The following is a 26,436-nucleotide window of genomic DNA, read 5'->3' as shown; positions in this document are numbered from 1 at the left end:
TAATGTGCACCCACGTTTTTGGCCCAAACTCTCAGGGAAAAAAATCTTTTGTTTTAATTTTTTAATTCAAATTTTTATTTGTTTACATTTAGGTACTTATTTTTTGTATTATAAAGGACTTTTAGCATTTATTTTTTTAACATATTGTGGTACAAGAAATTTTATGTAACAAATAACTACAAAACACAAGAACAGATACAGGGTACAAGAAATTTTATGTACCTGTAACAAATTAACGATATTTACGCATTCTAGAAAGCCAAGAACTATTCATCATTGCAAGTTTGTCGTAAGTTCAACAAAACTGATTATCATATTCCAGGGTATTATTTTGCACACAGATATAATTATTGATTTCTAGAGTTACACTTTTAACTCATAAGCATAAATAAAAGAATTAAAAACATTTATATAGACACGGAATTAGTCCTACCCATATATAATGTGCATCCTTATTTTTCCCTCACAAATTTGGGCAAAAAAGTGCACATTATACACAGCAAAATACGGTACATTTAAGACTTACAGATGCATTTCAATGCAAGCTAAATCCAAACTACATAAGGGCAGGGACTCTTAGTTCAGAAAGAAAGCAAAGAAAGGAGAATGTACTTTATATGCGTGAATTACATTTCAACAACAGAAATAAAGTAATTTGATAAGCTCTCAAAGGGCTTTTTGTACAGGCTGTCATCATATAATATTCAGATATTCTGGATAAGAGTTAAGAAAGGGAAGGACATCTAATTTTTACAAAGTTTTGGAGTATCTCTACAAAGTATACAATTAATTCATTATTTCTGACTTTATGATAAAGAAAGGGAGATTTTATCCTGTATTTCCACCACTTGCTTATGGTAACCACCAATAATTACAAATTTCAAAGAACAGCTCCATGAACATCTAACCTGTCCTCTGCCGAAAGCAAGCCATTTATTTGACCAAGGACATCTCTACAATTCTGTGAGGTGTTTGTGTATTTGGGTGCCTTGGGCTAAACTTGGCAGCAAATGCAGAGACCACTGGTCTTACCAAAGGAATTTAAGTTTTCTAACCTTAACATCCTTCCTATTACATTAGAGGCCTTTTGTCAGTCGGTCAATACTGACTGAGTGCTAGAGACATACAAAAAAAACAGACGTGGTCCCCAACTTTGTCTCAGGCTAACGGGATAATTATAAATGATGAAACAGGTACAAGAGTATGTGTGTTACGAGGAGCTCAGTACTATGTTAGCACAGACGGGCTGTGGGGAAGATGAACACGAGATTGTGAGATGAAGGGTTTGGCAGAGAACATCACGTACCACACCTAAGGGACGAAAAGAACAAACTGCCTCCCAAACATGAGAAAGACCAAGGGAAATAATGAAGGAGAGTATTAATAAAAATCAGAAGAGCTAGCACGGATGTAGCCTTACCATGTACCGGCCATCTCTGTAATGCCCACAAAATGCAGCCAGATAATGAAGAGCCTCACAGGAAGTGTTAAGGATTTTGGCCTTTGTCACAAGAAAAAAGGGGAAGCCTTTGAAAGCTTTTCAGATTAGAAGTGGGAAAATAATATTTTAGAAAGATAATCCTAGCAGTACTGTATTGTATTAACCAGAGGCCAGAATGGATGTGAGCAGGTTTTCGAGGTCACTTCTGCATTCCAGGTGAGACATGATGGTCGCCTGACGAGGGTAGGGGTGGGGTTGAGAGGGAAAAAGACTTCTTAACACATGGCTCTGTGGTGTGACAAGCAGCTGGAAGTCATGACCGAGAACCTTCTCATAGCACAAATCCTGCACCAACATCTCTGGAAGACTGCTGATCGAAACTCCTGAGGCTGGCGCCTAAAATTGCTACTTTTTCTAAGGATTTCCCCCTACACATGAGGTACTGTTACCCTGTAATGAATAGTATAAACCATCATGAAGCTGTTTTAAAATGGATAGTGTGAATATGCTATCCCTCCAGGCATGAATTCTGCAGTCTCCCCTGAACGCTGGAGATAGACCATGTGCCAGCTCCTCAGTGACGTCCCCCGACGTGCCACCCGCCTCCTGCACCAACTCGATTCTCAGGATTTGAAGGAGGACCAGTCATACTAGCTGACAGTATTCTTTACATTGCTGCCCCCACACAGCTCTGGGCTCCTTCAGTTTACTCATCTGTGTATTATCTCAATCTAGCACGATACCTGGTACTCAGGGGAAATCCAAATGAATAGACATTGAGAGTCTTTGGTCATGAAATGGAACAAGGCATGAGGCCATATGTAGTAAGTATGAAAATATTGTAAATATAAATAGGATCTTGGTGCCAATCTATCAGGCATTCCTAACATTTGTCTGACATGACTGCTCGTTTTTTTTTTCTGTTTATTTCCTTCAAAACCCATTTACGGGCTCTTCTAATTATTCCCCAATTTCCTATAGTCACCCATTTACTCAAGTAACTTAATACAGAAATAGTCTAAACCTGGAAATAGGAAAAAAATAAAACAAAAACAAAAAAACAGAATCACAGTTCCGACTCTGCAAATCCTCCAGCTTCAATGTCTCCATCTCTCAAAAGATAATAAGGCTCTGTTATGTCATGACCATGGAGAAAAAATAATAGAAGATACTTATTTGAAAAAAAAACTAAACCACAGGCACAATACCAGAGATTTGCTTTTGCATCTCTGTACCCTTACCCCCCCAATATACCATACGAAAGCATTAATATGTCCAACCAAACTTATCAACCAGGCACTGGGAATACAAACTTAAAATAACACACCGCCTCGGCTCTCAAGGAGTTTATCGTCTAGCACAGTAGAGACATGATTATTTTAAGGCAGAGAGGATTAAATGGACTATATACCGGGCTCCATGAGCAAAGCAGAGGCATGTACCTCCGACGTGCACAGCGGTGGGGAGTGTGGGGAGAGTTGTTAAAGAAAACCTTTGGAGGAGACTTGTGTGCTGAATGTTAAAAGATGAACAAAAGTCAGCTAAGTGGAGGATGGGAGGAGAGTACTCAAAGCAAAAGGAACACCATGTACATAAATACCGATATGAAAAAAACCTTTGTTCAGTAAAAAACTAAATTTACTGAGCACCCACCTTGGAGTAGGCACTGCTACATGGTGGTGACACAGCTCACAGAGTCTGCTCTCAGGAGATTAAGGGAGCACTCGAGTTAATCAATCTGCAAGTGCTTGGGAGAACAGAAGAGGGACACTGAGTCACAGCCAACGAGGCGGCAAGTTCACTGTCATGGAAAGCCTTCCACACGAACACGATACTGAGAGAATTGGTATCACTGGAAGACTTTCCACAGGGGAGCGGCATGATGGGATGAAGCGCGAGCAGTGGGAGGGGGGACCCCTGCAAAGGCCGCAGTGCACAAGGTCATGGAGACGTGGGGCCCACCCCACAGCCACGTGGTGCACTGAGAGAAAGGGACTGCTGCAGAAAATTTAATCAACAGAACCTGGGAACTGGAGAACAAAGAAAAACTGAGGATTAATTCCCGAGCAACTTTGTGGATAATGAGTACCTTTCTCAATAAGGTCACCCAAAAGGAGAAACAGATTTGGGGAGAGGATGAGGACTCAAGTGAAAATGTTGATTTTGAGATACTTATGAACTCCAAGTGCAAAATGATAACAGCTGCCATTTATCAGTATGTATTATGTGCCAGGTATTGTGTTAAACTATATAGTATATTATGTATATATCATCTGATCTCCAGAGTAATGTCTACTATGAATACAATATTACAAGAAAGCTTTGCAATAATCTGCCTTACTGTGATAATGCAAAATTGGATAAAATTCAATTAGTAAGTTGTGATTGCCTGCCATCCTCCACTCAACCTTATTCTTCTTTCATTAACCTTGTAATAAAGCAATCTTGCATTTTGTGTAATTGAATCTTGAGGACTTCAAATACACTCTTATGAAAGGAGGTTACTATATTTGCATGTCATTGAGGAGGAAACAGGCTCAGGAAGGTTGGGTAATTTGTTCAGAGTCACACACTAGAGGAGTCAAGTCTGATCCCCAGATTTGTGTGACTACAAAGTCCAGGCTTCTAACCACCACACCACACTACCTCGCGTGAGGCTGGGGTGGCAACTGAAGATACGGAGGTGATCACACATGCGTGGCAGTGGATGCCGGGGAGTCCGTGAGTCTACTCAAAGCAAGTGAGGAAAAAAGAAAGTAAGCAAAAAGCTTTACTGCGCTTTGGGGCCATCGTTAAGTAAAATAAGGGCTATTGTGAGTAACAGGAGCTGGGATACTGCCAGTCTGTCTGGGAACTGAGCTGGCTATTCATCCACAGGGTAACTGAAACCGTAGACAGTGAAACCGTGGATAACGGGGCCTACTGTATAGAAAATAAGTATACAGCACTCTTTCTAGAAGCTGGACTATGACAGAACGCAAGAAAGGAAATCAAAGTCAAAGTTTATTCGTTTTCCCCAAAATGAGAAAGACTGAAACACGTTTAATTGCTAATGGGAAAGAGGCAGTAGAGGTAAAGAGTGAAAATAAAAGCAGTAAGTAACTTAACATTTATCTCAGGATTTTAAATGTGATACAAGTGAAAGGCAGAACTATCAAATAGTGAGGCCGACTTTGCTTGAGCTGTAGAATTAGAGAAGTGCCCCTGGTGGGGGGAGACCTCACATTTCAATTTTATGCAACTGTCCTTTGAAAACGGGCCAGTTTTTACTGATAATAGAAGTCCACAGTGCCTGTATCAACAAAACAATCGTGTAATCATTATTTATAGCAAAAAACATCAAATGTTGTTAGATATTTGTGATGTTTCCTATCATATGAAGGGAGCTCTATAAATGTAACCCTGTTAGGCCCACCTTCTCCCACACTCACTAATTCCCTCTGGCTGCACCACACCACCGGAGCGGCATGACCTGTCTGACTGGTAAACATAATCTGCGCCTGCTCAGAAGTCCCTCAAGGACAGCCCCTCCGCGCTTCGCTATGCAGGGCCTCCCGTCCCTGTGAGGGGAGCTTGCGCTGACCCAGTGCTGCCTGTGACTGGACAGCTCAGCTAATCTGTTTAATTCTGGAGTTCAACCGTGGAAGTGCACTAGATCTCCAATTCCAGGTCTCCAATACCAGAATTATCAGTAATACAGGGATGACTTTTGACATCTACCTGCTAGACTTTTTTCTGTATATCGTCACTGACTCAGATCTCAGGAAAGAAAAGCAAGGGTCATTTTTTTGGGTCCCCATCAGCCCCTACATTATAATGCTCCCCAATATTAAAAATTGTTCATGGCAATAAAGTAATATCAAAAACTAATTTCTGTCTGCAACTAATGATAAAAAAAATAACAAGAAAGGTGCCCAAGGAGGCAGTTATCCATCACAAATCAAGTTAAATAAATATATTGAAAATAATTATTAAATAATCATAAGAATGGTAGCCTAACACTTAAATCGAGGTAAAAAGAAAAATTTTTTTTTAAAAGTGGCCATGAAGACAATTTCTGGCAGAGCACACATTATGGGTGACAAACAGAAACAGTGAGGTCATCCCATCTAGTGTAATAGTCCAAAGAAAATTAACTAAAAACTAGAAACAAAATATGGTGCCTATGGAAGAATCCCAGAATAACAAATCAGAATCCACAGTAGAGAAAATGAAGACATACAAAGTGGGAAGACTCAACTCTGTAAAGATGTCAAACTGCCTAAATTAACATATAAATTTAACTCATCCCTAAAAACTAGCAACGAGTACTCGCATCCACCAAGGCTAGAAAAATAAGTCATGGCCAAGCCCTATGCCAGAGGGTATTTGAAAATTTCTGAGTAAAAGCAGTATTATTGTGTTGGCCTTCCATCCTTTTTACCTGATTTGGTTCTGAATAACTTTTGGCTGATTAACCAAAATCCATAACCTAAATCCATATCCACCTCAGAAACTATTGGCCATTAACAAAAATGTTCTCTTTAAAAGAAAGTAATATACCACACAATGAAATACCACAGCAACGAGAAAGAATGATCTACAATTCCATACAACAACCTCAGTGGATCTCCAAATATAAAAGTAAAAGAAGCAGATACAAAGAATACATTCTCTATGATTCCTTTTAGAGAAACCACAATAACTAGCTGAATTAGTCAATGCTTATTAACTCAGGATCACCGTTACCCTTGAATGGGAGTGACTGGAAAAGCCATGAGAGGGGTTGCTAGGTGTTGACAATCTACTGGTTTTTGAACTAGGTGTGTTTGGTTTGTAAAAATTTTGGTGTGTACAACTTTCTGTATGTACATTATATTTCAATGTGAAGTTTTTATACCAGAATATAATAACGAATTTGAAAAAAGAAGGATTTCTAAAACTTTGGAGCAAAGAATGGCAGAGTTATAGGAATCCGTGTTTAGACTCCCCCAAAAAAGGCTACTTTGAGGATGACAATTCCCAATTAAGTGAGTAACCCACATACCGGAAAAATCAATGTCACAGATTCCTTATGGCAAATATTATTTACATATTCATTTTTCTTTAGTCTCACTTTGACTCCACCTTGAATTTGCCTCCCCCATTCCAATTCCTTTCACTTATATTTCAATGAATAAATATGTACAATTATTAGTAACTTTTCCTTTAATCATTAGCTTTGAAAAGGAAACAGCATATGCTATAAAAGATACATCACAAAGAATATGCCATACATCCTTAACCAGTGGGACAAATCCAGAATTTTGCATGCCAATTTCTAACTTAGAAAAAGTTCGGGGAAAAATGTTTTGGGAGTCTTACAAGGGAAAAGATGCTTGCAAAAGTTGTAAGACAATATTAAACTTAGAATCATGGTGATTTTTCCCCCCAAAACCATTCTGTCTTTTCCTAAAAAGAATTTTCAGTAAAGGACACCCACCCTTTGCTAAGACCCCAAGAGTCCCCTCTCCTAACACTGTGGCAGAGTTCACTTTATCTTCTGCATTTCCCTGAAGCTGACCTAACACAACCACACAAAACTGGGGACGGCAGGATGGTATGGGCAACAGAACAAGGCTGACAAGTGGAAGACCTGAGCTCCAGGCACACATCAGCTGATGACCTTTAACTTAACCTCTTTCTCCCCTCATCTGTGCAATCTGAGACAACAGCTGTCCTGACTACTACTCACGCTACAAGGTATGAGGCCGAGGGCTCAAATGAAAAAACAAATGGGAAAGGATTGAAAGTAAAGCACTGCGCAGGTGTAAGAAATTATTTCCATAAATGTATACCACCATACTATGACAGGAGAGATTTTTAAATACAGTATCACCTTTGAATTCTTCTAGATGTTAGAATCCAGTACTAAAACATCTTAAAATATAACAATTACATTAGGTTGCACCATGTGAAATTGTTGACTTATAGGTCTAAAATGGGTAACTACTGGCAATTTCATATTGGCTCAACTAAATAGAAAACTTATAAAAACTTTAAAATTTTAAGAATAGGTTTAAAAATAGGTTTATTTACTTAATAAAAAAAAAAAACTAAACAACTATCATACCTCGGGTTTGGGCAGCTTCTTTTAAAGCAGCTAAAAGGTGAGGCTTCAAGTTATCCAAAATAAATCTTCCTTCAAGACCTGGGAAAAGGGACCTGAAAAGAGAACAGAACACAGTAATTATAATTTACTAACGATTCTAAAATCCAATAATTTCAAGCCAGTTAAAGATACTATTTTACATAAATCATAACACACACATCAAATCACACTGCAATACTGTTTGATCAAATATTAACGAGGCTTCACTTTAAAACATGAGGGCATCCTACACCATATCCAAATCTGGAAATAATCCAAACATCTCGGAATAAAACTAGTTTTATTTCCTGAATGTTAAGACACATCCTTAGTTCTAAAGAATTACTTAATACAGTATTTTAATTCATTTAAATTAAATTTCATAAAAATAATTCATTATTGACTAATCTGACGTAGCTATTATTTGTACTTTATAACCATTGTTTTCAGTGTTTTATTATCAAAATTTCAGAAAACAACAACTGCTTGGATAAGTTTTTAACTGATAAAACACCTGAATGTGTTTTCACTTTAGAATGTAAACATGTATCCTCTCACATTTTAACCAAGTCTTTCTGCAAAAGTCTTCCTAACTATAAAATCTGCGTTGATAATTGATGAATTTCACAAGGAAGGACTCTAAACGTGGGCAGAGGCAGAGGACTCCCTAGGAGTGAACAAGTATGTCTAAAGTGGCATCTATACCTTGGATAGTCTTCTGAGGTAATATAAATAACATCTTGATCTGATACAGATGAGGAGAAGGGAACAAAATTTCCATTTTGTAAAGGTAGCAGCTCCAACCCAAGCAGTTCACTGTAGGCTTGGTCAGAAAGCACGAATTCCAAAAGGTGAAGCTTTTCTTCAGCGCTGCCCACGTGTGCAGACTTCCTCAGCACCTGCCGCACCCAGGCGGGCGTCACCTTCCTCACAGGCTTGTCACTGGAGGCTGTGAGCTGAACGGCAGCAGCTAGATTCGCTGGTACCTTGGCGACCTGCTTCCCTGAGCTGTGGAGGTAGTTGAGCACAGTTTTCGTGTGTTCCAAACTTTCGTCAAGTTCTGAGAAGTACGCCTGCTCCAGCTTGACCCAGTGGCTGCTAATGGAATAAATCACTGCATTCTGGAACAGCTCGTGGAACAGAGGCTCTAACACTGGCTGCCAGTGCACCCTGACTCTGTTTACATCAGGCCAGAGTTTGTAGATGACGTCAACTGACAAGGGCAAACCGGAGCTCCCCGGTGACTCAAGGCGCTGGATTGAATCTAAGATCAGAGTAGCGTAGGCTTTCGGGACCACATTCAGGACAAGAAGTTCGTTCCATAAGGCTGCCGGGTCTCTCCACTGGTCCAGCTCTCTCCATTTTATGCTTCTGCGATTGTCAGTCAGGCCAAAGAACCCACTGATGTGAACCGGGAGGCCCGTTTGACTCTCCTCGCCAGGCGGTAGAGGAAGAAAACAAAATGCTTTTCCTGAGAAATCAGATGTTGCTCCTTTATCTTCATCATCTCTGCTTGATAAAGACATGGCTATTCCAATGAGTGGGACGAATTTCAAGTCATCAGCTAAAGAATCAAGTTTACCACTAATCCCTCGCCCACCCACACTGTTACACACCAACCAGGATGTTTTCTGGGTGTCCTTCGTACCCTCGTCTTCTAAAACTATATTCATGTGATATGTTACACAGGTTATACTATTGCTTGGAATCTTTTTACAATAGTTACTTATAGCAGTTCCCAGAATCTTGATAGAATTCGGCCGTTCCTGTTTCAGGGCCTGATTCTCACTGGCAGTCACTCTAAACACCAGTTTCTCTGTTCCATCGGCCTCTCGGACATGTAAGGAGACATTCTGCACGCTTTTCAGGAAGAGCAACACCGTGTCTGCATCTGCCCGGAAAGATTCAAACAACTCGAGAACTTTCTGCTTATTGTAGAGGTTGCTGCTAAGCTGAGAAGGTTGCAGACGAAGAGGGAAACGGAAAAACGTTCCTGGAAAATTGCCATTTATAAATGTTTCCTTGGTGCTTCCAAAAATGCCAACAAATGGTGCAAACTGGTCTGAAAGTTCACTGATTTCTTTGCTGTCATCTTTGAGATTCCAACATTGACCTGATTCATGTGGACCAAAAAGTGTCTGATGGGGATCTAACATCCCAATCTGATCACCACTAAAGATACAAGGAACATCTGTAAAGAAAAATTCAACAGTCATGATCAACTCTGAAATTTAATGGATAATCATAATTACTATCAGAATGTTACACGTGAAAAGCGTGAGCCGTAAAATGACACTAAAACAGATTTGTCTAAAGAAACCTAATTTAGCTCTGGAAATACAATTCTTTGAACATGAAAAAGAATGATTTCTCTTTTGATTCAGTAAGTACCAGGCAAAGAGACTTTACATTTTTACATGACTATTGTGAAAGCCTGAGATATATCTTCAAACACTTACTAAACACTTAAAATATGTCAAGAGTATCTGGATATTTACACTCAGCTCCCACAGCCATGTGAAGCCAATTAGATGGAACAGAGCTGCACCCCACGCTCAAAATCAAAACCTCATGAACAGATTCTCTGAAGAAAGAGGGGCAGAGAATTAACAACGCAGGCAATTCTGCCCATACCCAGCAAGCACGTGTCCTCGAGTGAGTGTGAAATGAATCCCCTCGGTTGGTGTCCACCCCACTGCTGCTGAGTGGACGTGCCCTCAGGCTGGGAGCACCTCTCCACGTGGAAGCTAAGTGCAGTGCTTCCAGACATATTTTCATATAGCACAGCCCCTAAATTGATATCAACTGCTTCACCTGGTCTTCAACCAAAGACAAAGTGATAGTTAAATACTGGCAGAAAAACTACACGTGTTGGATGTGTTGTATTGCAAGAAATTCTGCGCCTCCCATGCTGACTATAGCACCTAACCTTCATGCAAAATACAACTCCAATGAAGTCCACCTTTAGTATTTTTGGTCATCAACTGCAAACCCCGGTGTTACAACCAGCAACTCCTAAGCTCTGAGGTATTTTACGTAGGAAATGTTATGGCCACCAATGCAGCCACTGAATCTATCAACAATATGATCCAGATACTCTCTCATTCGGCAGTGTTCACACTCCCTTTATTGAAATTATGCCAGGGAGACTCCTGACAGTTTGAAAGCATGACCCATGACCTTCACAAATCCTCAGATTAGAGACTAGCAGTCCAGTTAATACTGTCCCGTAGAAATACACTCATTCTCAAATGGAGAACAAATTCAGAGGGAGACGCAGATGCTGGCTGTCAGCTGGACTCTAACTAAACAATTCATTCCTGTACAAGTCTCCACGCTTCTGCAATCTACATCTGTGTCCCCATGTCACATGTCACAGACCTGAGGGGTAATTCGCAAATAGTTGAACACATGAACATCAATATTCATGTATAATAGTTATATAATACCACAAAAATGATTTAATATAATTTTAGTGTATAATTAATGTTACTTAATACAATATATTGTAAGAACGTAAATGCAATATAAAAAAAATAAGCTTACTAAAATTGGGCTATACTTTGTCCCACTCACCCATTGCCGTCCGAATTTAGGCCAGTTGTCTGAAAATAATACCACAGTCTCCTAAGTGAATGATAAATTCTATGGTCACCCTAGCTATAGTTATAAGTCTGCCAGGTCAATCTCTCTTTCTCCTGCAAGTTCAAAATGCAAAAACAGTTTGAAACTAAACCATAACAAGGACCAATTCCATAAAAAACATTTTATCACAAACTGTGTAGTAAACACGAAGAGCTTTCATTCTGGAAGAATAAACACTCTTAGAGATGCCTACACTAAGTTTCAAGTATTTCCTATTGTAACTGTGAGCCAGAACCCTCATATTCTTTCTAGATTCAAAACATGATTTCAAAGTAATCTTTAAAATACTCCTACGTTTAAGAGCAAAACTTCCATGAGGAAAATGTAGAGAAACCAGAATCACGTCAGAGAATTTTATTTTGTCAGTTATTCGATACCATTAGATATTACACCTCCCTCTTTAACCTCATGGTAATTAAAATACGTTCAAGAAAATCTATGAGAATCAGTTTGCTTCACTCAAACATTTTCAGTGTAAAATACGTTCGAGTACCAATTTTGTTTAGGCATTTCAAGAGCTACATTTGAACCTCCACATAAAATGACAATACATTACACTGATTCCACTGCACCGTGATGACATTAACTTTTAGCATGACGCGATGAAGCTTCAGGGTAGTCGTAATTAGCATGCTATCTTGAAAACTCAAGACACACTGATATTTCATTGACATGCTTTTTGCCACTGACAAAGAATTTGGAAAAGATGCCTTTTAAAAAAATATCTCTGAAGTTAACTCAATAAATTACAAACAGGCTAAAAGAACTTTCGATATCGAGACTGAAAAGCCAAATATTGTACCTGTTATGTGATAGACAGAATTAAACCCAATTCCAAATCTTCCAACCTTCAATGGGTCGTCCTTTTTCCTGCTTCTCGCTATTTCTTGAATGCCGTGCCAGTCCTCGGGGGTAAAAACCGCATTGTTGTACACATACAGAGCTGCCCCTGGATGTGAAAATGCACACGCACGTATTCAGAAAGAAGTACACCAAGGTGTTCAGTTCTTTCAAGAACTTCCTCCACACAAAGTTGCTTATTGGATGGGAAGACGTAAAGAAGTGAATGGAATGACTGAATTCTGCATTCTAATTCTGATTGTTTTCACAATAAAAATAAAAAACACAAATTAATGGTAAAAACTATCAGCAGAAGGAATATAGCATTGTTAGCCAAAAATGCAAAAAGGAAAAATTAAGAGTGATATAGTACTTAAATACCCAAAACATGGGGCAAACAAGGAAATTAATTACAGTGTAGTACTTTGTAAAATGTGTTCCTAAATAGCATATTTAATTTGTTTTTGTAAATGGGATTACCTGTAAATGTACTAAGGAGACTTGCTATCTAAAGAAACCTTGTTCATATATTATTTCAGAAGGAGAACAGTAATCCTTTACCAAGTTTAAGAATCGCCTTGTAAGTGTTTGTTTTTGTTTTAGTTTTTGGCAGCCTCTGATTTTTCTATGCAAGCCATTACTTACATAATTTTAAAAATCATTACTGTGACAAATTTTTAAATAAACACTTCAGAATAGTACCATCCTGTCTCCAATGTAGTTCCTTTATAAAGTTGTAATTCTGCACAAAACATTTTCAGAACTCCACTTTTGAGACTCATCTTCAGAATCTGTAATATTCCTTGAATATGTTCAATTATAGTAACTCATAATTTTACAATAATTAACATTTTATTTGAAAAAATTACTAAAGTATAACATATATATATACAATGATGAATTCTTACAAAGTGAAAAACCCTGTGTAACCTCCACCCACTTGAATTACAGAGAACATTCCAGCACCCAGAAGCCTCTTCTCATGCACCTATAAATTCAAGCACCGATAGGGGGATGTTAGCCACACTTTGTTTTATAAAATGGCGTGACTGCTATTTGTAAAAGTCAAAGTAGGGCTATGAAAATAGCCAAGACTGTCGAGGTTTTTTTTGAGAGGAACAAAGAAAGCATATAGTGGTCAGAGTGGGTTCTAGAGCAGGTAAATTGAGGTCTCTGACCCAGCTCTACCGTTTACAACTGCAAGACTGCAGGCAAACGAAGGTCAGCAAGACTCAGTTTCGTCATCTGTAAAGTAAGGATGAGAGCAGCATCCTCCTGCCAAGAAGTGCTGAGGATCCAATGAGATAATCAAAGGAGGGCTCAGCACAGTACCCAGCATCGAGAAAACACCTAAAAAGTCGGACATTATTACTGTCATAATCATTAGTGCTACATAGTACTGTTAGTCTTTATGAGTAACAAAATAAATACTCGTATTACAGGAGTATTAATAAAATAAGTATCTTATACCAACAGCTACCTACAGCTGGTTTAAAAATGGCATGTGGCAGGCAGTGCCTGGTTCTGCCTGCTGTAAACATCCATTAAAAACACCTATGAAGACACAGAAACGAGGACCTCAACAACTCACAACACTGAACACTGGGACTGATAGTGGGCGTCTTGTCAGAATCAAAAACGGAAAAACAGAAAAACAACTCACATAACTATGAGGTCCATGGGAGGCAGTTAGCACTCCAGCAGGTGACACTCCAGGTAGCCAGCAAGGAAGCAGAGCTGCTGGCCTGCTTCCCTCCCGCTGTCAACGGGACAACATTGCGGCCTGACAGCTTTTGTAAAACATTTGTGAAATTACAAAGTAATGGACGCTTGTTTTTACAAATTCAAATAAAAAATTGTTTCCCCTGAAAAGGGATTTCTGCCTCACATCCCCATGCTGCACGGTTTTCCAACATGTGAAAACTGTTTGCCATCCTACACACCAATGCAAATAGAAAGAAGGAAAACAGGGGAAAACACCCAGTAAGCGGAGTGTCCTGTCCATTGGCTTTTCGAGGTCCCCTCAGCCCTGGCTCAGTAGTGTCAGGATGGGCGGTGCACACACAACCCAAGCAAAGCCAGATGCAGCCTTCTCAACTGATTTCTGCACCTGGCAGGCACAACCTAGTTATTATTAAAGGTTTTTAATCAAGGTATAATTCTGATCATACTCATCCTGGAATGAGGTGAGAAACTGTATCTTTTGCCTTTGCTCCAATCTACTTGAGTCTCACTGACTTCCTGTCTCCATCACTGAGATCAACCTTAAAATACTCCACATCTATACTAACCAAAAGGGTGTGAGAGTGAGATAAGAAAAGAATGAACACCCTGAGGAAAAAACAAAAGGTGATCTGGGAAGTAAGGGTTAGCAGCAGGCCTGCAATCTATTTTCTCCTCTTTAAAAAGGAATATTCAAGAGAGATAACCCAGCCAAATCTCCTTGTAAACACACCACTAGTATTTACTAGCAGAAGAGACCTTATCTGGTGGATAATTTTAGAAGGTTGCTTGTTGTAAATAAATCTGGAATTTACAGGTGTATGAGGCATAATTTCCTACATAATTATCAGAGAAGAGCGTGAACGTGTTATGACTGACATAAGTCCATTTGTGTTAAGTGAGGCCTGCGTTCGTCACTTAGAGGCCGAGGTATGTCCTAACACACATGAAAGAACCCAGGAGGCACTGGGACTCCAAGACGTCTCCACGCTGCCTTCACCTGCGTCTGTCTCTAAATTAACCACACCCTTGAAATCCTTAGTAAAATGTGAAACTGGGTAAGATCTCTTATTCTTCAGCAACTGATTTGACGAATTGAGACTTTGCCATCTGATTATATGAAAAGGAACAAAAATTAAGTTGGACTCAAGAGTTCTCATTTTCAAACCTAGGCATCAATAAAGGGGGGAAAAACTGTAATCCGCCAAGATGATGCCAGCAAATACCACATTCACATCTGAACACAAGAGAAAGACATTTTCAAATATACAAGAGCGTGTAGGGCCCCAACCAACATTTGTTAAAGATATTAAAGATCATTTTCACCTACTTTTATACGTCCAAGGATATTTTAAATAGGCTAATCAGGTATCTATTTAAAGAATCTATCTCTAAGTACACTTATGCACAAACTCGGCTAAATAATCTTGCTTCAAATATTTTTTTAAATGAGGTGAAGTCAAGGCTGGAAGCAAAAAATAGTAGACATTAGGTAGAATTTTGAAGCAAAATACTTCTAGGATCTTTTTACACCTCCCCTTGATGGTTCTCTAGTAGACACTAATAACTAATATTAGTATGACACCAGACACATGCCATTATCACATCTATGATCTCATTTAATCCTCAAAATAACTGGGAGGTAGAGTTTGTTCAGGGAAACATGGTATGAGGATAAGAGCTGCCACTCCACACACCCCGCTGCCCTGCAGAGATATACAACATGGCAGCCTGGGGTAGGCCCAGGACATCGACAAAGGCCCCTCACATCCACACCTGTGTCTTTCAACAATAGTTACACTATAGCACAGAATATTAGAACCAGTAAACCTTACTGGCTCAATCCTCTCCTGACCAATGAAGGTGAGATGACTTGCCCCAAATCACCAAGGCAGCAGGAGTTAGGACCAGAATGAAAATCTCTGATATATTGTCTCACCACATCTCTTTACAGAACAAAAAATGCAACTTTCATATCACAAATTTGACCTAGGAATATCACCTACAAGAAAGGCTAAATATTTAATGTTTAAATATTTAACAATCATGTTGACATCCTCCTAAATCACAAAACATCTTTTTAAAAATACATGACTTACTTCTCTTGAAAAACATGTCCAGGAAAGTGAATCGATCCTCCCTTTTCTCAATAACTTTCTATCATGTACAGTCATTTGCAATCATCCTACTGACTTCAAAGCTGCACCAAACGTTTTAAACATTCTTTTCAACACCACACTTCAAAGAGTAGGTAGAACTGAGATGTCAGGAGCCTATTGGTTGTTTTTTTTCTTATTCTTATTCCCTTCTCCCCTTCAAAATTTCTTTCCACCCCATTGCAAAACTTCAGCAGAAAACAATTCACAAAAGCATAGTTTTTTACTTCAGAGAAGTGTTATATATATGGAAAGGGTGTCCTTTTGCCTTGCTAATGATATAAAATACAAGTTGACTAAATAGAACAAGAGGTTTATGTACAGGTAACCCTTGAATAATGTGGGGATTAGGGGCACCAACACCCCCCCCAGTCAAAAATCTGCACATAACTTGACTCCCCAAAACATTCAGTCATCCCTCAGTATCCGTGGGGGATATTCGTTCTAGGACCCCCCTGCGGTACCAAAATCTGAAGATGCTCAAGTCCCTTCTATAAAATGGGACAGAACAAGGCACACAGTTGGCCCTCCGCATTAGCAGGTTCCCAACTGTGGATCGAAAACAGTGTTTTCGATCCATAGTTGCTTGAATCTGAAGATAAGAAACCCGGGAATACAGAGGGCCAACTATTTATTGGAAAGAATCTGCATATAAGTGGACCCATGCAGTTCAAACGTGTATTGTTCAAGGGTCAGCTGCATTTACATTGCTTGTTACTTTGAGCTTCCAGATGTTTCCTTTGTTCTCTAAAAATACCACCTAGCAGAGACACCCGCCCACCAAAGGCAGAGAAATACTTCCAAAGAAGTGGAGTAAAATATGCCAAGAAGTAAAGTACAAGTGGTAATTAGACTATTCATTAAATAGAGTATTGTAAATCACTAAAAATCACCTGTTAGTACATAAAACTTGTTCCTAAATATTGATTCTTACCCTGATATTGTGCCATATCTTTTGACCAAAGCGTTTCCGTTCCATATTGGGTTTCATCATATAAAAATTTAACTTCTGTGGCCCCAGCATCTTCCGCGTTCTGAATTAATTCCTAACCAAGAAATACACCAAAAATAATATTTAATAATACAGTACTCTACTGCCCATCTTTGTATTTACCTATACTATTTAAAAAGTAATTCCATTTAAGTAAAGGAAACCCACGACTTGCATCATTATCTATAAGAGCTGGCGATGATACTACTGAAAGTAATTGTTACATACATATGAGAGTACAGTTGTAAAGATCATGAGTCCTGCCTTCTTCAACTATACATACCTAAAATGCAGTTGTTAACCTGCTACCTCTTGGCCTCTAAATACAAATCCTGAGACTATTTACAACTCTGCCTCTTATTTACAATCAACCCAAAGGCTTCATTCAAATGAAATTACTCCATTTCCAAAAGCTGCACAGATAGTTCTGTCATCTGGGACAAGTACCTTGTTTTTCAGCAGTTACCAAAAAAAAAAAAAAAAAAAAAGACCCTTATTTATCATTTGCTCACCAAACTTACCTTCTCTTAAAAAAAAAAAGTATCAGTCTATATGTACTGGTTAGTGCAGTATGCTGCATTCTTGAGAACTTATGTGAACATGTCTTTCTTCTGAAAGTTTCTTGAAAGTCAGAACTGACTTATTCCTGTCATTTAAAAGGTAGTAATAGTGTTTGGTGGATGGTGAGTGGATGGGTGAATGGGTGGTCAAACCTCTGTAACGTAGAGGAAAGGGAAACCTACAAGACTTACACCCATCGGTAGCCTCAAAAACAAATCCCCAGTCTCAACAATCCTACCACCCTGGCATATCTACCAAAATCATGCTGGGAGCTCCAAACTCTGAAATAAGAGTCCAATCCTAGAGCCGACATCATAATCATCAGAACTTGAAATGAACTCCAGAGATATTATCTCTAGTTTACTGTGGACTTTGTCTGAAATACAGAAAAGTCAACACATGACAATTACCTGGATGAGCTGTGACTTAGGCCAAACCAAATCAAGTGGTTATATTTTAAATGGATGGGTCTTTACAAACACAGTAACTCACCCTGTATTGTTGTACTCATGAACCTGTAACTTTGGGGAGAACCAGTTTTTTTATTTTCCCAGCACCTTGGCATTACTAAACCAGGGTGGAAGATGGTAAGAATGGACAAGAACAGAACGGGGCTAATACTGATACAACAGCAATGCCAAGAGCAAAGCTTTATCAGAGCAGAAAGGTGACAGTGCCCACATGAAGTGAGAAGCCTCTAAGACGGAGTGAGGGAAGAGCACAGGCCTGAGGTCAGGTGAGGCGCTCCACTCACCAGGTGCACAGCAAAAGGCTGGGTGTCCTACCCCACCTGCTGCAACCCTGAACATGCACGCCCTTATCTACCTGTTAACGGCTACAAAGTCCTCCTACTAATATAACTACCTATTTCTCATAGGATTTTTAAGACCTTATTTAGTCTAACAGAATCCCTAAAAATTAGCAATCTTATTTACATTAGGACATTACAATATAAAAGATAGAAACAAGAATTAATAGGTAGCAAAATACAAGGTTAACTTACAAGATGACAGCACTTTATAGAGGTTCGATCTTTTTTTCATTTTGATCCCTATTTGTCATTTATGTGTATTTTAGGGAGCAGAGATGAAGACACTGGGGATAAAATCCCAAGTCCCAGGTTCCAACTATCATTCTCAAGTTGAACAAAAAACAGGATGGGACGCTTTTTCTCAGGGGATTCTGAGAAGGGGAAATAAATGTGTCAATTTGGACATGATCTTGGGGAAGTCATTAAAATATCTCTGGACCCTTCAGCAAACCTCACAGGTGTTTTCTGTGATTTCTAAAATTCCTATTTAATCTAAAATGACCAGATTCTACTAAAACATCCAAGAAACAGAGATGATAATGAGCTGGCTCCCACACATATATGTATATAGGAAGCCAAGGAGAAGGACAGAGCATCGGCTGCTTGCTAACTGTCAGAAAGCACAGACGTCACTCATAACTGCTGCCTCGTTCCCCAACAGGATCCCCAACACTCACGTACCATGTTTCCCCAAAAATAAGACCTAGCTGGACCATCAGCTCTAATGCGTCTTTTGGAGCAAAAATTAATAAAGACAACGGTCTTATTTTACTAAAAGCCCGTATCTTATATAAGACTGGGTATAATACGATACGATATGATACGATACCGGGTCTTATATTAATTTTTGCTCCAAAAGACGCATTAGAGCTGATGGTCTGGCTAGGTCTTATTTTCGGGGAAACATGGTATGAATTCATGAGACCCTATTCCTGCTACCAGCAACTAAATCTTCATTTTAAATTTATTCTATTCACTCCTCTACCCCCACAGCCACACTCTTCCCATCTTCACCTTTCCTAATATCGCAATATAACAATGGTTTTCAAATTAACTTTCTGTGAACCACTGATGCCTATTCTGAAAGAATACATCGTCATTATTAAAATCGCTGAAGATGTGGTAATCCTCAATGAGTGCCTAGCCGAGTGTGACCAGACTTAGGCCTTGTTCTCTAAAAATTTACCATCTAAACCACCAAATAGAATGAGGGCAATAAATACCAAATAAGTTAATGAGAAGGAAAATGTATAACTGATCTGCTTTTACAACTAATTAAGGAGGTTTCTTATTAAGCTGAAACACAAAATTTAATTTTTGCAATATCTTCCATAATTGCTTTCTTTTATGGTTGTTCACGTTTAGTTTTGTTTTTTAATGAGTGTATTCAAACTAAAAGAATGTATCATAAATAGATATAAATAACTGAAATAATTATCCTATTAAACTCTCCCAAAAAGCAAACCTCTAAATCCAAGGGTCAAACAGGTGTTCATGGCCCCTGAATGTGGGTTTTGTGTGTTATTTTGTTTGTGTGGCTGGCTGGTGGGTTTGTAACACCACTGCACAATGTTAAACATCAATTCATAAAATTAATTACATGATGTAATTACATAAAATTACAAAACCTGTGCTTGATTACAGCACACAGCAGCCTAGCGGGCTCCTCTGCCTCTGAAACCTCACACACTTACACTGACTGAATAGTCAGCCCATCCCAGCCAGCTATTTAGAGGGCAACAAATACAGTCATGCAAATCAAGATGAAATTTTAAACAATGTAAACACTAACAAGACTTCTAAGTAATTTTACACCATCTCATTTTTATCAAAGTAAATTCACACACGTACACAGACATTCCCTACCTTGAGAATCTGCCCTCCTTCTGGGTATCTTCTTAAAATGTCCTTGAGAAAATCAACAAGTGGTGGAGTTGTTTGACCAAATCGACCTAAAATAAAACCCCATGGCGTGTCACTAATGTGTTACTTGGTTCCAAGACATCATAAAATTACATACCGTGTTTCTCTGAAAATAAGACCTAGCCAGACTATTAGCTCTAATGCGTCTTTTGGAGCAAAAATTAATATAAGACCCTGTCTTATAAGGCTAGGTTTATTTTCAGGGAAACAGGGTAAGTTACAACTTCATGGTTTACTGCAGCTCTCTGGCATGAAAAGTTACCTGACTAAACAGATTCAGTAGAAAGTAGCGCAGATTCAATTTTATCAAATCTCAAGATTTTTCATTAAACTACAAATTCAGTTTTTAAAAAATATTCAAAAATATACTGTCACAGAAAATTATGGATTCAAAAATAAAGAGCATGGGGGGGTGCTATTTTCTAACAGAACTGAAATAAATAAAGGGTGCTTTGCTGCTAAATTATAAGTCAGAGATAGGGGTGCTGATCGTGACATTTTTAATATTCTCAAACTCAACTGATGTTCTGCTTGTTCTGAAACTCAGCACAGCCACTGTCTGAATGGCTGTCCAGTTCAAATACCCTGAAGTCCTTCCTAAACTAGCGATTCTTAGAACTGACTGACCAGGTTACCTTCAGATAGGTGACAGGAAAGTACAGGGAGAATAGGGAGAAGTAATTTCTTAGATGCAGAGAATATATATATATATATACATACACACACACACACACACACACATATAAAATCTGTATATAAGGAAAAAAGAAATCTGTGCTTAAAAAACAAAATCATCACTATAAATGTATTTGCATCATTTTGGTACAACTATCCACCAAGGCCAAATCCTAGCTGTTCTACAGACGCTCACATCCCATACAAGCTTACAACTCACTGGCTGCATCGGCCCTTGTTTTCCTCATACCCCTCATCGCACCCCAATTGTATATACTTGCTTTCACTTTTAAAACATAATCTTAATTCAACTAAAAATGGCAACCACTCCTGGTAAAGTCAGTGTTATACCTCCCCCTTTTAAGCCTTTTGATTGAAGGTTTACAAAAAGATGACAATTTTTGGAAGTCAGTTCTCCAATCTTGATCCAGTCAGATAACTGAAAAAAAAAAGAAAAGAAAATGGATGAGAAACAATATAGTTCCTAATATTGCAAATTCAAAACTTTACCTTAATTTTTTATTTTATTTTTTTTTTGCCCACTTAAGAAGTAACGCTCATTAACTGTTTTTATCAGAAAATACATTGCTCTGGAGAAGTGTGTATTTTAAAGAGAAATTTAGTCAAAAATTTTATTTAAAAATTTAAAGGGCTTTTTTCCTTAAATAATTATAAATAAAGACAAATATGTTTCTGCTTTAAAATTATTTAAAATTTTTATGATGAACCAGGATCATCAACAGAAACAAAATCATTCTTTTGATCAACATTTCCAAAGTGTATTGCTCAGAACAAAGCTCTATGAGAGGTCAACAGATAGTGGGGGGGAAATATGTTTTAAATTACTTGGAATAATCTGGGTTTTAGGGTACTTAATATATTAATATGTACTGTAACTTTCTTACGAAAAATTATACTGAACAACATTTCACAAATTTTAGCAGCACTTTTTTTTTTTTCCAAAGAGCATCTTACAGGCTTTTGTTCCTAGAAACACACTTGAGGAAACACTACCATAGACGCTGCTACCAAAAAGGTGTGATGTAGAAGGAAGGGACAAATAAGGACTCCAGCCTGTGGCACTGCTTTGGTCTACAGCTTCCCTGAAATTGGCTTCCTGAAAAACGCCTTGATATTCATTTTCCTTTTGGTGATCGTCCTGTTTCTTTTCTTTTCTTTTAAAGATTTTATTGGGGAAGGGGAACAGGACTTTATTGGGGAACAGTGTGTACTTCCAGGCCTTTTTTTTTTTTTTCCCAAGTCAAGTTGTTGTCCTTTCAATCTTAGTTGTGGAGGGTGCCGTTCAGCTTCAAGTTGTTGTCCTTACAGTCTTAGTTGTGGAGGGCGCAGCTCAGTTCCAGGTCCAGTTGCCATTTTCCAGTTGCAGGGGGCACAGCCCACCATCCTTTGCCCACCATCCTTTGAGGCAACCTTCTGGTTGAGAGGATGCGCTCCAACAAATTGAGCCATCAAGGAGGCAGCTCAGCTCAAGGTGCCGTGTTCAATCTTAGTTGCAGGGGGCAGAGCCCACCATCCCTTGCAGGACTCAAGGAATTAAACTGGCAACCTTGTGGTTGAGAGCCCACTGGCCTGTGTGGGAATCGAACCGGCAGCCTTCGGAGTTAGGAGCATGGAGCTCTAACCACCTGAGCCACCAGGCCGGGCCCTGTTCTGTTTCTTTTAAAGGCAGGGTACATGTGTGTGATCGTGACCCACAGGAGCGGTTTAATAAGAGTGCCTTTTTTGGAAAATAAGGTCTATAACCCAAGATCAACTTCCTCCCCAGCGGTCCACTTTTAATTGCTGCTACAGCGTGACCCCTTACAGGTCAACAGTCTGCAAAACATTACTCAAAAGCTCACCTGAAGCGCCACCTTTGTTTCTACCTTATCTTCCTTGTCAGGTGTGAAGGACATCGTTTCCCATGTGAAAAATTCAGCATTTCCAACCATCTACTACCCATCTCACACTGGTATCCTCCAAAGTCCCTACAGCTCAATCAACCTGTCAAAAGGTGACCTCACTAACTTTCCTCCTAATACCTCTCATCTTTCACTCTTTATCTCAATTACTAGTGGTATCTTTTACCTTGTCACTGTAACAGGAAGGCGGGGGGAAAAGTTTTCTCTCTCTCAAACCACATGTCCAATTAATCTCTGGGTCCATCCCCAATTTCTCTCCTAGTTAACTCGTTCTCCATTTCCAAGTATTCATACTCTCCACATCTCTGGGATTTTATAACAATCTCCATCTGGTTTCCTCACTTTCTATACATCATCTTCAGTCTAGGGCCCATTTCCAAAATACAAACCTGAACATGTTGTTACATTTCCCAGTTTATAAAGCACTTTCCATATATATTCCCACTGAATCTTAGAGCAAGTCTGTAAAAACTCCTTGCACAGGAAATAGGAATCAAGTATAATCATAGCAGCGCTGTTGTTTACAACAAAAATTTAAAAACCCAAATTGTATGACATATTGATACAGTGGAATATTATACAGCAATAAGAAATGAATTAACTAAACTGCACATAAATTTGGGTGAATATTTGTAACATAATACTGAGTGAAAAAGCTAATTCCAGGTTACTACATACAGAATAATAAGCTTCTTATAAAGCTCATAAGCAACTAAAAGTAATACTATATTGTTTAGGTTACATACTTAGGTTATACAATACCACATACACATAGGTCTGCATATATATATATATATATATATATATATATATATACACACATACACACACTTATAAAACTATTAAAACAACTACAAAAAAGGCAAAAACTAAAACACAAAGGGGTAAGAGACACAGGCATATAGGCTGGGGAGAAGCACAGAGCTAAACATAAACTATCAACAGTGTTCTAGTTCTGTTGGATGATGTCATCATGGTTGTTCATTGTATTGTTAACTGATTAACTAACTAATTAACCAATTACTAAAAGAGAGCCACGTATGAGCCAAGGATTATTAGTCCAATTCAGTATAGCTAAGGTACATTTAAAGGAAGAAAGGCAGGAAGAGAGGAAGGAAGAAAAACCATACTGCAGGAAGAAGTTTCCAGGTCTTACAGAGAACATGAAAAGGAAGAAGACCCAGAGTGCAACCCTGTTAGTTAAAATAGACACAACTTGCTATGTGATTCTGACAATGAATGTTTTGGTAGATTGTTATCAGTGGTCCATGTACAGGGAAGTGATTCTCCCGAAGAGAAATCACGCAGCACAGATAACCTCAGCAGAGCCGTCTGCTTCCTCCTCCTGAGCTTGCCAAGATTTGGGGGTTTTGCTTGCGCCTCCCTCTTTCCTGGACCCGAAATCACTCCAGTCAAGCCAAGAAACACTGGCCCTATTCATGTCCAAAGGTAATAAAATCTTCCAAGTTGCCCATGTCAGTCTTTGTATTTTGTTTTAACACAGTGATTATAAACTAATTTGAACATCTGGGTCTCTGTCCATGCCAGTCTCAACCTCCCTTAAAAACCTCACCTATGCTCATTTTCATCTCCTATGAAACAATAACTCTCTCCAAATTAGCAAGCAAACAACACAATATCAACTGCAATCTGGGTCTGCCAACACTCCTTCCTTTGTTCAGTTGTCAAGGACACAAACAGGTTCTCAAGATTCAAGAGCTAACAGGGAGGACGTTTTTGATCAATTAAAACACAGGAAAGTGAAATGATACTTGAAACCCAGTTTGAGGCTCAAATATGTTTGGGACAGATCAGGAAAAAGGATCAGAAAGATGTACAGCTGTAACGAATAGCTTCAGTCTCTGGGCCGGAGGTCACGTGAAGAACTTGCAAATTCCACTTCCAGGCCAAGAAAAGCAAAAGAGACAAGTAGAAAGAAGATGGCAGGTGACCCAGAAAGACTGAGGACCAAGTGCCTACTGCCCTGCGGCCAAAAGCAGTGAGTGACAAGGAGCTGTCAACAGCTTTTGTTTCCTGCCTACCCTACCCTATTTAGAATTCTTGCCAATAATTCAAATCTCAAAGGTTCTGAGTAGCATTAAATTTAAAAAGAAAAGAAAGCCACCTCTGTGAAAGATGTACTTATATAAAGGTGACCCCTCTTAATGGCACGCATTAGCATTACTAAATTTACCAGGTCAGAAATCATAAGCTTGTCCTCTCTGAATGCGGAGAGAATGTGCCCTCAGAATTGTGCCCTCAGAATGTGCTCACCCTTGTTTTCTGGGTGAGCTACAGCCTTGACTTTGACGTTCCTTTTTAATGGTTTAAGCTCTTCTTCTCCGTTTAAAAGAACTTTACATTTAACTTTTTTATTGACTGACACCCTGACATGTTCTCTTTGGTGAGGAATAGTAAAAAGTCCACAGACTTTGGAATCAGACAGACCTGGGTTTAAATCCTGATTTAATACTTCCTCTCTCTGAATTTTGGCTTTACTAATCTGCAAAATGGAGTAGTAATAAGTAACTCCTGAGGTTGTTTTGAGTAGTAAATGAGATGATATATGCAAAATACCTAGAACAGTGTACGGAACACAGCTACTCAATAAATGTTAATCATATGCCCAGTGTATTTACAAAGTACAGGAGAAATGTGCTGAGCAAGTTACTTCCCAAAATTATATTTCCAGCCCTGACCTCTCTCCCCTGAGCTTCAGTTCCAGATCTGCTGCCTGTTGACTATCACTCTCTAGTCTAGACTCATACGTAGCAGAGACCTTAGAATTGCTTAGGATTCTTTTATCCCATTCCTATTAGAAACAGGAAAGCAGATTCTAACATGTTAATTAATTTGGCCTGTTATCCACTGGCAGTACTGGAAGTAGGATCTGGGTCATCTATCTCTTCATGCATTTTTCTAGATGCTTTTTTTTATGTCCGGCCATCAGTTGAACCGTATGTAAAAGCAAACTGGTCACACCACCTTTTCTCCAAAATTTGATCCCCCTCTGCAATTGTATAATTATCTCTGCTAATTGAACCATTATTTTCCTGATCTGATCCAAGACTTGCGAACATCCTGGGCAAGTCCTTCTGCCTCATTGTATGTCCAACCCCCTCCTCCCCACCTGTTGTTCCCCCCCACCCGCCCCATATCCATCTGGTACCAAACTGCCATAATTTTGTCTTTTTCAAAGTCTCCTGTACATCCTTTCCTTTCAGAGTCACCTCCGTAATGGTAGTCTAGAACCTCATTACGTTATACTAGCATAAGTTTCCTAACTAGACCCCCACCAACCACCCATTCAATCTGAAACACTCTCCACTCCACTGCCACGTTCACCATCCCATGCCGATGTGTTGCATAGACACCTCCAAATACATTATAATGGCAAGACCCCGTCACAACTGAGCCTTTGGGTATAAGCACATACAGAGGACAAGCTGACAAAGCAGAACCAGAGGAATAACCAAAGACGTGGGTAGAGGACCAGGAGAGTATACAAGGGAAGGTTAGAAGATAGTGGTAGGCACAGAAAAAGAGGTAAGGATGACGAGCTTTGCTCCTCAGTTCTGTTCAAAGTCCTCAATCAAGTCACTGTCTACATGCCACCGAACCCCTTGGGGAATTGGTAGGG

At 39.1% G+C, this 26,436-nt stretch overlaps 1 protein-coding gene across 6 annotated transcripts in view; it reads right to left on the bottom strand.

The window, feature by feature from the left end:
• SACS (sacsin molecular chaperone) overlaps positions 1-26,436 on the bottom strand; it is an 84,485-nt gene that overhangs the window by 17,076 nt on the left and 40,973 nt on the right. For 5 of the 6 annotated variants that reach the window (XM_081047185.1, XM_081047188.1, XM_081047186.1 and 2 more), the window contains 6 exons: positions 21,226-21,313; positions 20,143-20,228; positions 16,848-16,959; positions 11,998-12,144; positions 8,256-9,741; positions 7,533-7,624 (listed from right to left, as the gene is read on the bottom strand). In XM_081047185.1, coding sequence (XP_080903311.1) covers positions 7,533-7,624; positions 8,256-9,741; positions 11,998-12,144; positions 16,848-16,959; positions 20,143-20,228; positions 21,226-21,313 — 2,011 coding nt within the window. Of the gene's footprint in view, positions 1-7,532; positions 7,625-8,255; positions 9,742-11,746; positions 11,881-11,997; positions 12,145-16,847; positions 16,960-20,142; positions 20,229-21,225; positions 21,314-26,436 lie in introns of all 6 variants that reach the window. The other variant, XM_081047190.1, reaches the window with a different exon arrangement.

The sequence above is a fragment of the Rhinolophus hipposideros genome (genome assembly GCF_964194185.1).
Source record: "Rhinolophus hipposideros genome assembly, chromosome: 4".
In the NCBI taxonomy this organism is placed as follows: domain Eukaryota; kingdom Metazoa; phylum Chordata; class Mammalia; order Chiroptera; family Rhinolophidae; genus Rhinolophus; species Rhinolophus hipposideros.
The sequence above is the reverse complement of the archived record's forward strand: the minus strand, read 5'-3'. Positions and strand labels throughout refer to the sequence as shown.